Source organism: Lipotes vexillifer, unplaced genomic scaffold (genome assembly GCF_000442215.2).
Source record: "Lipotes vexillifer unplaced genomic scaffold, Lipotes_vexillifer_v1.1 scaffold781, whole genome shotgun sequence".
NCBI classification, from domain to species: Eukaryota; Metazoa; Chordata; class Mammalia; order Artiodactyla; family Lipotidae; genus Lipotes; species Lipotes vexillifer.
The window spans coordinates 237,404-251,049 of record NW_006790027.1 but is presented as its reverse complement, the minus strand read 5'-3'; the positions used below and the strand labels follow the sequence as shown (position 1 = coordinate 251,049).

Genomic DNA, 13,646 nt, shown 5'->3' with positions numbered 1-13,646 from the left:
TACATAAACTGTGAAATGGAAATTTATGATATTTGTTGTGTGTGGGGTTGTTTACAGAAGAAATAATATGCTCATTGGAGAAAGTGTGAAAAAGACTGAAAAAGGAACAAGATGAAGAAAATAAGATCTCACACTCACCACCCAAAGATAACCAGTGTTAATATTTTGATGTATATTCTTTCCAGGATTTTTAGATACATAGATTGCTAGCTATTTGGTTTCTGCAAGATGGAGAGCACGATCTACTGGCTGTTTTGTAACATGTTTTATTTTATTTAAAGAGATATGTAATATCTGCTTTTCCTTTATATTCTTTGGAAATAAGTAAATGACAAGTACATTCCATTAGAAAAAAAAAAAGAATGCATTATATGTAGGGAGCCGTGTGTCCATTTAGTCTCCACTTAAATATATTTTTTCAAATCCTGGTAAAAGGAGAGAGGGCCCTAGGAAGCCCAGTGTATCCAAGAGAAAATAATGGTTTGGGATTAAGGTAGATCTAGTTTTAAAATTATTTTCTGTCTTTTACTAATTCATGTAACCCTAATTCAAACACATATTCATCTCTTACAGCTTACTGGCTCTGAACTCAAGTACCCTATCTGTAAAATGACAATGAAAATACCTGCTTTGCAGGGCTGCTAAGGTGATGAAATTAGAGAAATAAAGCTCAGGTGCAATTTCTAACAAATAATAGATAGCAGATTTTTGAAGTTGGTGTCACCTGTCACATAAATATTTGTGGTATATATCCCCCTACCTTTGTCTCCAAACTGCTAGGGATCTTGTTCACTATTCTCATTGTCCTGCCTTGATAACTTCAATTTTCTTTCCAGTTGCTCAAGGCTGTATGACCTCAACTGGTTTTCCTAACTAAACCGGCCCTTCCTCATCAGTGCTAGACTGTCTCTGCCCAGACTGTCCTGTCCAGACACTATAATACCTCTGTAACTACATTTAATATAGTTAATTCTTCTAAAATTCTTTCCTCCCTTGGCTTTTCACAATTATATACTCTTATGGTTATCTTCTGATCTCACTGGTTATTCCTCTTTCATCTTCCTATATGTATTCCCTAAGATCTGACCTTATCCCTCTGCTTTCCCTTTTAAAAAACATGTTCTCTTGGAGAGTCTAATAACTATTTCTGTGCCTGAAGAGCCCTACTACACTTACTATCCTTGAGCATTTCTGGAACTATACTCAACCCCTGCTCTACTTCATGTCTTCCTTAATTCTGTTAGTGATACATTACCAAACATTTCTGGTACCAACATACAGTTGGTCAGTTAATTAACTAGCTGACTCTTAGTTTTTCAATATATTAAGTGGATGGTAGACATATGTGCTGCTCACTATTTCCAGTTCTCTTTTTCACATGTGATAGTTTTTCCCACATTCACATGTGATAGCACATGTGATAGTTATTCCCACTTTCTTGAAATCATGGGACCTGCTTTGTTCAGTGAAATGTGAGTGCAGTGGTTATATCACTTCTTAGTGAAAGCATTTAAGAGCTGGTCCACAATTCTCCATGTTCTATCATCCCTTGCAATGGCAACTGTGGAAGCCTACTTTAACTCTGAAGTACTACAATATAAAAACACCATGGGGATTCCCTGGTGGCGTAGTGGTTGAGAGTCCGCCTGCCGATGCAGGGGACGCAGGTTCGTGCCCCGGTCGGGGATGATCCCACATGCCACGGAGCAGCTGGGCCCGTGATCCATGGCCGCTGGGCCTGCGCGTCCGGAGCCTGTGCTCCGCAACTGGAGAGGCCACAGCAGTGAGAGGCCCGCGTACCGCAAAAAAAACAAAAAAACAAAACAGCATGGAATGCTGAGCCAACACATGGAAGACAACTGCCTAGAAAGTCCTGTAGTAGACTTCCTATGAGCAAGAAATAAACACTTGTTTTAAGCTGCTATAATTTTGTGGCTGTTTGACTACAGTACAACCTAGTTTGTTCTGAATGAAAAAAACAATCTTGCTGTCATCATCCTAATTAAGACTCTTGTTTCATCTCCCAAAGATTGTTGAATTTGCATCCTAAGTGTCATGTGGTTACTTTTTTTCCTCCAGTTTTATTGAGGTAAAATTGACAAATAAAATTGTAATATATTTGAAGTGTACAATCTTATGCTTTGATGTATGTGAAAATGTATGTATACATGTATACGTATATGTATACATTGTGAAATGATTTCTACAATCAAATTAATTAACACATCCACCACCTCATATAGTTACCTTTCCTTCTTCTTTTTTTTGTGTGAGAATTTGCTACTCTCTTAGCAAATTATACTGTATACAATACAGTATAATTAACTATAGTCACCATGCTATAGGTTAGATCCTCAAAACTTATTCATCTTATAACTGAAAGTTTGTACCCTTTTATCAGCCTCTCCCCATTTCCTCACCCCTCAGCTCCTGAAACCACAATTCTACTCTCCATTTCTATGAATTTGACCTTTTAAAAACTCTACATGTAAGTGATTACATGCAGAATTTGTCTTTCTCTATCTGGTTTATTTCACTTAGCATAATGCCCTACTGCCATACATAAATGTGCAACATAGGTAGATAGATTTCACATGTTCCTTATCCATTCACCTGTTGATGGACACTTCGGTTGTTTTTTCCATTGTTGGCTCTTGTAAATAATGCTGTAATAAATTTGGGAGTACGGATGTCTCTTCAAGAGAGTGATTTCATTTCCTTTGGATATATAATCAGAAGTGAAATTGTCATATCTGCTGATTGGGAAATAACCTCACAACATAACAGCTGTGAGTTGAGTTTTATTCAGAACTTACTGAGGACTGTAGCCCAGGAGACAGCCTCTCAGATAGCTCTGAGGAACTGCTCTGAAGAGGTTCATATAAATATGAATTTTTTGGCTGGAAAATACATGTAGTCAAGCATACATCTTGGTAAAAGATTACTGCTAATCACATAAACATATATCTCCAGTTAAGGATTTGAGTGCTTGTCTATGTATAGGAAGATGCAAGAATCTGGGGTCATTGAAATTCTTCCTTAGATACGCTTCTTAACTATCTAGGGGCCCATAGATCCAAAACACAGACCACTTTATCCTGAATTCCTTTCAGCATGTATTTGTAAGTCAGTGAGTGTAGTGGCTAATGAGTTGATCCTTGTAGAACTGGAATCGTGGGCAACACTCTATGTTTATAGATCATATGATAGTTTTATTTTATTTTATTTATTTATTTTTTTTCACAGTACGCGGGCCTCTCGCTGTTGGGGCCTCTCCCGTTGCGGGGCACAGGCTCCGGACGCGCAGGCCCAGCGGCCACGGCTCACGGGCCCAGCCACTCCGCGGCACGTGGGATCCTCCCGGACCGGGGCACGAACCCGCGTCCCCTGCATCGGCAGGCCGACTCCCAACCACTGCGCCACCAGGGAAGCCCATATGGTAGTTTTATTTTTAATTTCTTGAGAAACTTCTGTACTGTTTTCTATAATGGTTGTACTGATGTGTATTTTCCCACCAACAGTGAACAAGGGTTCCCTTTTCTCCACATCCTCACCAACACTTGTTATCTCTTGTATAAATGTTACTTGGTTTCTAATCTGATCCATTTTGTAAGCATTTAACAAATAACATTCTTAAAGTACAACCATAAAAATCATTCTATCTAAAACAAACAAAACAAGACAGGTCCTCAATGTCTGTGGTTTAACTACTTTAGTATTTGTTTTTACAAAGCAAATATTAAAAGATTATTGTAGAAAAGTAAAATACATAAATCAGCAAAAAGAAAATGATCCATAACCCCACCACTGAAAATGATCACTGTTGATATTTGGGCATAAATATTCCTATATATATATATATGTATGTATATAAGTATATATGTATATATTTTGGCTGTGTTGGGTCTTGGTTGCTGCACATGGGCTTTCTCTAGTTGCAGCCAGCGGGGGCTACTCTTAGCTGCGGTGCACGGGCTTCTCATTGCGGTGGCTTCTCTTGTTGTGGAGCACGGGCTTTAAGCACACGGGCTTCAGTAGTTGTGGCACAAGGGCTCAGTAGTTGTGGCACACAGGCTCAGTAGTTGCGGCTCACGGGCTTAGTTGCTCCGTGGCATGTGGGATCTTCCTGGACCAGGGCTCGAAGCAGTGTTCCCTGCATTGGCAGGCAGTTTCTTAACCATTGTGCCACCAGGGAAATCCCCTCCCAGACTTATATTGTTAAATTGAATTTTGTTGAATGTTTATGTACCAGTCACTGTTCTAGGCACTAGGAATATAGCTGTGAACAAAACATTAAAAAATTCCTGCCCTCATGGATTTTACATTCTAGTGGTTGTTGACTGAAAAAAAATGCACAACATGCGAGTTGCAAGTTAGGTTTTATTGGGAGCAAAATGAGTACTATAGCCTGGGAAAGAGCATCTCAGATAACTCTGAGGCCCTGCTCCAAAGAGGCAGGGGGAAGGTCAGTATTATATATGACTTTAGTGAAGGGGGGTACATGCAGTCAAGCACACGTTTTGGCAGAGGCTTGCTGCTAGTGACGAGGAGCAGATGTCACTGTTAATGATTTTACTGCTTTTCTAGATATGAGAAGATGCAAGAATTTGGGCTCATAAAATCTTCTGAAATTCTCTAACTATCTGAAGGCCTGTTCTGTCAGTTTTTCCCAGAGCACAGAGTGCCTCATTCCTGATTACCCGGAACTCCTTTCAGGGTGTGTTGAAGGTCAGCGGCTGCAGTGACTAGTGACTTAATCTTTGTAGAGGCAGACAGCAAGTGCCAATTTTTAGTTGGCATGGTGGAGAGAGATGAGGATGCAGGTAATAGACATAATTAATAAGTAAACGGGACAATATACCAGTAGAAGATTATATGGAGAAATGTAAAACTGGGTGAGGGAATGGGATTAGAATTAGGATTAGGGGGCTTCCCTGGTGGCGCAGTGGTTGAGAGTCCGCCCGCCGATGCAGGGGACACGGGTTCGTGCCCCGGTCCGGGAGGATCCCACATGCCGTGGAGCGGCTGGGCCCGTGAGCCATGGCCACTGGGCCTGCGCGTCCAGACCCTGTGCTCTGCAATGGGAGAGGCCACAACAGTGAGAGGCCCGCGTATCGCAAAAAAAAAAAAAAAGAATTAGGATTAGGAAAAGGGATTAGATTAGCAGTTAAATTTTGAATAAGATTTAATTGCATATTTAAAAGTATACTAAAAACAAATTTTGGTCAAGTGAAATTGACCAAATGTTAATCAATATTGAGCTAAAGGCAAAATCATCTTCACAGAGTGAACTTGTGCAATAAATTAAAAACTTGAAAATTTTATCCGAAGATGTATTATTAAATTTCATTTTAAACATTTCAGGGTATTATTTTTCAAAGTTCAACATTACAGTGTAGGTAGGACACATTGACAACTATTGTTAGCACTGTACATTTGTAGTCTTAAAATGACTTAAAACTTCACATTCAGTTGGAGTCTTTGAAAGCTCAAAATTTTTCTTTTAGTTACCTTGCATTTCTCCAACATTTCTTTCTTCATACTCTTTATATTTTTTAATGTCTGTATGGGAGATGATTTGTTATGAATGCTGTTGATTCATGATTTTGGAAGTTTTCCCTCGTGAAATTTTGAGAACTCAAAATTGATATTCTTCTAATTCTTCCTAACAAATGAGGAAAGACTCATGGCCTAAATGCATTTAAATATTCAATAATTAAATATAGTATTTAAAGGTCATTTTGTTTTATGTTCTGATTGCTAGACCACCAAACAGTTCTACCAAGATTAGAATTATATTTATAATTAAATCACTTGGGGTGGGAATAAAGTGGTGAATAGATTGACATGTAGATTCAGACATAGCAAGAAGGAAGAGAATTTAAAAGAGGGAAGAATATGGATATATTCAACAATTCCTTTGCAAATTTTCTTAGAAAAAGTGACTCTAATATCAACTTTCATCCACCTGGATCATAAAACCACAGAAAGCTAGAGCTGGAATACACCCTTGAAAGATCATCAGCCTATTGACTTTCACTCACACACATAGGAAATCAATTGATATTGTTCACTGGGCAGAAATACTGGAATGATAGTAGTACTTACTATCTTACTTACTACCCTAACTATGTGCTACTCTTTAACACACTAATTGCTTCACGTGTGTTATCTCTTTAAATTCTTCTGTTAACACTGTGAAAACATACTACTATCTCCATTTTACGAATGATACAACTAGTAAGCTGCAGAGCATTGCCATTTGAATCCAGGCGGTTTAGCTCCAAAGGCAGCCTTAAACATTAAGTAACATATTTCAAATGCTCTAGCCTAAGCACAAAAAAGCAGAGGTAACATGCAAAAACCAAAAACGAGCTGTTTGAAGGTGATAGAATTTGATACATTCTCTTTTTTCCCAAAACATTTTTTTTTTTGCTATAGTTCTTTTACGCTATAAATTCAAGAACAAAACAAAAATGTAGACAATCTAAACTATCACATTTGATTCCATTATCTCTGTTCTCTGTAGCCTTCCTAGAGATCTCATTTAGCTTCTAGGTTTTGGTTAACATCTTCATCCCCAATGTCAGTCTCTCAAGATGTTTTCCTTCTGAGCCAGGACACCCCGACCTCTGAGTCCTCAAAGTATTCTTGGCCACTCCGCCCTCCACTCCGGTTCGCTGGAGGTTGTGTTTTGCGTGTGTGTGTGTGTGTGTGTGTGTGTGTGTGTGTGTGTGTGTTACTGCGTTTGCTTCCCCTTTTCCTTGGCAAACTTCACATTCCGGACACCGAAACGAAACGCTGGAGTTTGGGAAAGGGAGAGGAGGATGTCTCGACAGTGTTTACTAGGCCTTCAGCGCTCTCCCTGAGCCCTGCCTCCAGCTCCGAAAAGAAAAGCTTCCAGGAAATGTCCTTGTTATCACTTCCCCGTCGGGCTGGGGGCTGGGAGCGGGCCGTCCCCTCCGCCCCCTGCTCGGCTGCTCTGCGGGCGCGCTCGCTCGCAGGCGCCGCCGCGCCGCAGTTCTCAGACAGCGGCGCTCCAGTCGTAGCCCCGCGGCACACCGAGCGCAAGGGTCCCCGCCGCGACGCGCCACCGTCCCCGCCCGCGCCTCCGCGCGCTTCGCCATGAGGGTCCTGGGTGGGCGCTCTGGGGCGCTGCTAGCGTGCCTCGCCCTAGTGCTTCCCGTCTTGGAGGCGAACTGTGAGTAATTAATAGCGTCTTGTCTTCTTCTCTCAGCATTGCCAACTGAACTCCGATCCCTGCTGGGAGGATTTTCTTTTCTAGGGCTGCAGCCTCCTAGAAAGTTTCCAGCAAGTGCTTCCATCAGCCGTGGATCTAGCGGGCAGTGTAATGGTGGAGGCAGGGTCAATAGTCACCCTGCTCTGGGAATCAAGTGCTGCCTACAGGACAGATTCTAGAACTAGAGTGATACTAAATATCAATGAAGGAATTAGAACACGTACCCATTTGCCCCAAACAGTTGAAGTTCCCAGTCAGAGGACAAGGATGAGCACATTACAGTATAAAAGTAGAGAGGAAAGTCAGCCCACTCTGTCTTCTCTTTGTACTAGCGCCTGTCCCCAACCAGCACCCCCTGCTGCAACCTACCTCCGCTCTGCAATGCCTGGACTTTGAGCTTGGTTTCCTTATCTCAACATTGACACACGAATTATTTGGGGATGAGTGCGGGTTTGCGTAGCAGTACGGAGATGTCATTTTTTTAACCTTGAAATCAAAAGGACTTAAATATTGTAGTTCTCAGATAATTTCGTACTGAGGATTTTTGACGGAGTGCCACTGATCTGAGGTCGTCGCATGAGTTCTTTGTACTTTATCTTTGTGTTTCCTGTTCTTTATGTTCCCATGCCTGGATTCAAGGCAGGATATTGAGTTTTCTCTAAATATCTATATCTATATCTATATCTATATATATATATAGATATATAGATAGATAGATAGATATCAAGGCATTTAGTACATCTTAGTTGTCAGTTAATTAACTTGTTCTTTAAAGGTTAAGCATGCTCACTGGTCAAAAATGCTTACTTGTGCTATGTTTTGTTCTCAGGAAATGGCATGGGAGAGATAAACTCTGAATTACACCATAGCTTTTAGATTGGTTAAAGCTCCAATGTAAACTTTTCAAAGATGACAATGTCAGGAGACTTAAGTGGGAATTTACTAACATTCTACTAGTTTTATTAGTTTTTATTAGTTACAGATCAGGATGAATGAGGTGTTTTAAAATTCTAATTTAAAGGCTAAAACATTTGTTGATTTTATATTAAAGATGCACAATAGCAGAATTTCAACATACAAACCTCTATCATTAAGCCTATATATGGACCATATACAGTAACTCATTAAGTATATAGTTCAGTAGGACAATCAAGTATTTGTCTGATAACCAGTGTTTTTATTTTTTTAAATATTTAGTTGTTTATTACACACCTGCACTTCTGACCTAGTATACTATGAACATTATATTACGTATATTTAAATGAGTTTTTAAAGGATAAAGTCAAAATAAATCTGAACAGTAGCACTGGTGTTTTCTTTCTGTACCTTAATGAATTATCTTGCACACTCTCCTGGAATGCAATCATTCCATTTTGGAAGTCACTAAAATATTCTACCAGAATGAAATGAAAGTTCATGAAAGTGAAAACCAACAAAAAAACACTGAAGAGAGAAAAGAACATTTGGAAATGGAGAGAAAAAATAATCACAGAGGGGATAATTAAAACATGAAAAACTGCTGGGTCTAAATAACTGGTAAATTGTAATCAATATGAAAAGACTAACATAGGAAATAATGTGAACATCGCAAGGCAAGATGTTGGGAATAACACTTAAACATATGGAGTATGCTGTCATCACAGAAAGGTTTTTATTGACCCCTACACAGACTGAAACAGCTTCCTTATTGGGAAATATGATTTTAGAGTGTACAAGTGAGGCCAACAAAATAGAGAGAATGCATCCTCCAGAGCCAACCATGACCTTCCCATCCATGGGAGCCTAGAGTACATTTCCACTGATAATCATTTATGGACTGGACGGCCATGCATTGTCCTCTCAGGGGTTTGCTTGTTGAACTCTGTGCCAGAGAACAAGGTTGTTAATTGTGCTTACAGAGAAATATATGGGTACATACATAAAACATGATAACCAGTGTTTTAGAGAGAAGAAAAAGGCACAAAATGGCTTGCTACATGTACTGCTTGTCACCACAGGAATTTGCTAAACCCTTTCTTTTTGTAGAGATTGTTACATGTTCATGGAATCTAGGCAGAGTTAAAAAGCGATGTGTGTGTCTATGTGTATTATACAGAGATAATCAAACCATACATATGGAGAAATCTTGTTATATATAGACACTGATAGCGTATATAAATTAGTTCTTTAATTCTAGTTTAATTGGATTAAAAATCATTTCTGGTTTACTGATGAAAAAACCAAGATACAGATGGAATGTGTTTACTCCCTAAGACTGTAAATTTGAGATAGAATTAGAATTCCAAATATTTGATTTATTGTTTAGTCCATAGAAATACAGTCACTATTTAAAGAAAAAGTTTAAAAATCACAGCTTTAGGTTTGAGAGAGTTGAGAAATCATCCAGTTCAACTTTTTTGAAATTGTTCAGAGATGTGAACTGACTTTTCACACATGCTTGTATCTGTATCTATATGTATATGTGTATCTATCTATCTATAGATTTAAAACTTATGCTGTCTATATATTGTATACCACACTAAAGGCTGTGTGAATAAAAATAGAAGAAAGGGAATGTCCCCTTTGGCTGTGTTAATTTGGCCCTTTCCAGACTTCCACTTCTGCTTAGGTGCAGTCTACCCTTGACATTACTGACTCATATTTTCCTTCTCTTTTTTGCTTTCCTCTTTCTGGAGAGATTTTATCAAGCTTAGGTTAGAGTTGGGGTTGGTGCTGGAAGAGTTAGAGACAATACCTGGTGTACAGCATCATCATCATCAACAACATCATCATCATCAACAACATCATCATCATCAACAACAACAACACCCTATGCTGTATTCTCTTGCCATTAATCCTATCTAGGATATACAGTCATGCTTTTCATAATAGACCTTTTCTGTCCACCAAGTTCAATATCCTCTTTAATAGCTAAATGATCTATATACATACTTAAACTTTCAAAATACTGTGAGAAAAAATATGAGAAGCCTGATAATACATATATTAATTAATCTTTAGCTACAAGCAACAGTAAAGACTCTTGCTAACTAAAGCAGAAAGAAAGAAAGAAAGAAAGAAAGAAAGAAAGAAAGAAAGAAGGAAGGAAAGAAAGAAAGAAAGAAAGAAAAAGGAAGGGAGAAAGAAAGGAAGGAAGGAAGAAAGGAAGGAAGAAAAAAAGAGGAAGGAAGAAAGAAAAATAGAGGAAAAAAAAAAGCTGAGTGGATTTATTGGAAGACCTACTTAATGGCATGTTGAATAACCAGGCCTAGGGAAGCCAGGGACTTGGGCATTTAGGTGATCTATATAGTGGGAACTCATGTGCTCACTATGTGAGGAGCTGCTATCAGATGACTCAGTTCTAACTACCTTCTAGTTCTGTGCATACCTGTTCATGATTGAATTTCTTAGAGAAGAGAGCCTGATTATTTTGGCTTAGCTTGTTTCTGGAGTCCTGTGGTTAACAGCTCAGCAGAATCAGGTGGAGTGCCAGAAGGACAGCTCCCACAAAGGAATGGATCCTGGGAAGGAAGCAGAAACAAGAGAAGTCTACACATTCCGATTACTGGCTGTACACATACACACATGCCCTTCTTTCCATGAACACCATTTGAAAAACATTTCAAATGTAATGCATATATTTCTAATATAATGCAAATAACTAATGTACAGCAGAAAGGACCTCCTCTTCAAGAGATTCCAGTCACCACACTCAGAGAGGAAGGCTCAAGGCTACCATTTCCTAGTTTAGTATCACTAGGTGATGTCCTTGCCTCCTCTAGTTCTGTCACAATTCTGTGTCAATGTGCTGTGCTTTATGGATGAAATGATACAGTGTAGTATACCAACACATCCTATATTCCAGAAAATATTTTAAAAAGACAAGCAAGGGAATACAGGTACTGGCTTTAGGGCTTGCCTGTCTCTCTTGGTTTTAAGCTAGAGCTGGTATTCATGACTTCTTCCTTCACTACCCAATTCATGTCTCCTGCTTTTAGGCAGTTCCTCATGTTTGATCTTTTTGTCTACTCAATGAGATGTACCACACCCTTATTCAGGAAGAACCTGAGCCCTGTTGTTCCCACGTATGGATGATTGTATCCATCTCTTCTTTACAATTTCTATTGTGTATAGTAGTCATCCTGGAGAGGCAACACTTCTAACCCTGATTTGTATGTGGAAACTACACTATTTTGCCTTGATTATTGTCATTCCAGCATAGTTCTCTCTTTTTTTTCCAACAGGATTAAAGAACTTGAAATGGCTACATAGCAGTCTCAGCTTCTAATTCAGTGGAAAATATGTTAGATGCATATTGTAAGAAGAACCACAACTGACAATCATTAAGTGGGCCATTTTGCCCCCTTTTATAATTAAGAACCTCCCTGATATGGGGCTATCCACTTGGAACACAAATATTCTCAGCTCTGGGGCAATTCTTGCCCAAACTTCCTTGTTTCTAGGTCTAAGATCTAACTCTTTACAGGTCTCCGAACAACTGGACAGACCAGTTGTAACTATTGAGAAAGTAGCAAAGATTCTGATCTCTGATAATTTCTCATTCTAAGCAAAGTGGACAATGAGAAATAACTGCTTATCTGTCTGCCCCTTGTGAAGGTTTTATTTCTCCTGTGCTCTTCAGGATCACCCTTGAGAGAGGCTGTAGTTCATTTCTGGCTGTAGCTTTGTAGCAGGTCTACCTCTGGCTCATGTTGGTACATCACACTGAGGCATCTTTTCCTTTTCATTCTTGGTTGTAGGCCTTTCCTCATGAGTCCATAAAGGGAGGTGGAGGGAGGGAAAGAAGTCAGGAGAATGAGAAACTGGCCCAGGTCACTTAGTGGTGCTTTAGGCTCATCGCATTCATACCATTTGAACATTTCACAATTGAACTGTGTCTTAAGAGTACCCTGATGTCCTATGGACCATTTAAGCCCAGTTAGATCTGATGAGTCACTGGCTCGGCTACATGACAGACTGTTTGAAATGAACTTTGAACTAGCTAGAGAGCATTCTCTTATTTTGGTTTCCACCTACACTTGGCAGCTTTTGGACTCATAGTAAAAAGCTCAGAGTAGAACATCTAAAAGTGGAATATGCCTCAAAAATAAGAGGTCCATCAAAATCTATTCTTCCATCTTAGTAAAGGACAGCCAGGTATATAACAACTTGTTTCTCACTTGAGCAGGAATATTCCGACATGGCCAGATTTTTGCTGAAAATAGTTCAGTGCTCTTAGGCCTGAGGAAGGAATCAGAAGGAATCACAGTTTGAAGATTGAGTCTGATTGGGCCTATAGTTTCAGGACAGAATTCCCTTTATCAACTGAGCCCCATAATCCTCAATGCTGAACAGCATACCTTAGATCTTAGGTGTTTTGATCTTAGATCTTAGGCATCTAATAATGAATAAAGTTTTGAGAGTCTTTTTCCTTAGTGCAGTTACCCAGTGCATTTATTTTGCTTTGGAGAAAACTAGGAGAAAAGTTTACAGATGCTTCCTCAAGGGCGTCTTTCTTCTTCATTCAAGAGGTTCTGTATTCATCCACTAATTAGACTGGTAATTAAGGCGAGGTGGTGATTTCTTTGTATTGTGACTATACGGCCTCTGTTTGCTAACGCAGAGAGTTTGGGGTGAAAAACTCAGTGAAGAATTTGTGGGTTGTCTTTCCATCTAATTTTGGGAGAGCTTTGCCTGTTAATCCTTGCTCCAAGATTTGATCACCGACTTTGATTCAGGTCAGTACAGGCTGCTACCTAAGCTTAGCCACCCAGGCTCCTCCCATCCCACCTGAGATCCGGGAGCCCATTTTCATTGCAGCCCCTCCCAGCAAGATTTCCTACCTAGGGAGAACAGCCGGTACAATGCTTTTTTAAAAATTCCGGTGATTTCCTCAATAATCTATGATAGTCATGAAAATATATTCTTTTCTTCTGTTAGGGAGTGGGGTGGATAAGTTAGAAGGTGAACAGGTAGGAGCCACATGAACAATTCAAGCCAGAACATCTGACTCCCATTCTTTCTTTGATATTATGTCAAGGAATGTCTGGCATTTCAGTGTTGTTCAGTGTGTGCCAAGATTTTGTCTGCGATAGCATTAGCTAACCAAACCAGCTGTTAGAACTGAAGCTGGGGCTCTAGCTAGCACATGGAACAAAATTAGCAATATTAATACATTCAGCCTAATTCAAAATTATATATGCCTTGAGTATTAGTTTTCTATTGTTGCGTAACAAGTTACCACAAACTTAGCATCTTAAAACAACACAATTGGGCTTCCCTGGTGGCGCAGTGGTTAAGAGTCTGCCTGCCGATGCAGGGCACACGGGTTCGTGCCCCGGACTGGGAAGATCCCACATGCCGCGGAGCGCTGGGCGCTTCCGGAGCCTGTGCTCCGCAATGGGAGAGGCCACAACAGTGAGAGGCC

General features: G+C 39.7%; 1 protein-coding gene across 1 annotated transcript in view; it reads left to right on the top strand.

The window, feature by feature from the left end:
• The first annotated feature begins 6,826 nt into the window (after window positions 1-6,826).
• The window catches only part of PROS1 (protein S), a 57,792-nt gene continuing 50,972 nt past the window's right edge, over window positions 6,827-13,646 (top strand). The window contains exon 1 of the mRNA XM_007463196.1: window positions 6,827-7,201. Within this exon, the coding sequence (XP_007463258.1) occupies window positions 7,126-7,201 (76 nt within the window). The 5' untranslated portion in view covers window positions 6,827-7,125. The remainder of the gene's footprint in view (window positions 7,202-13,646) is intronic.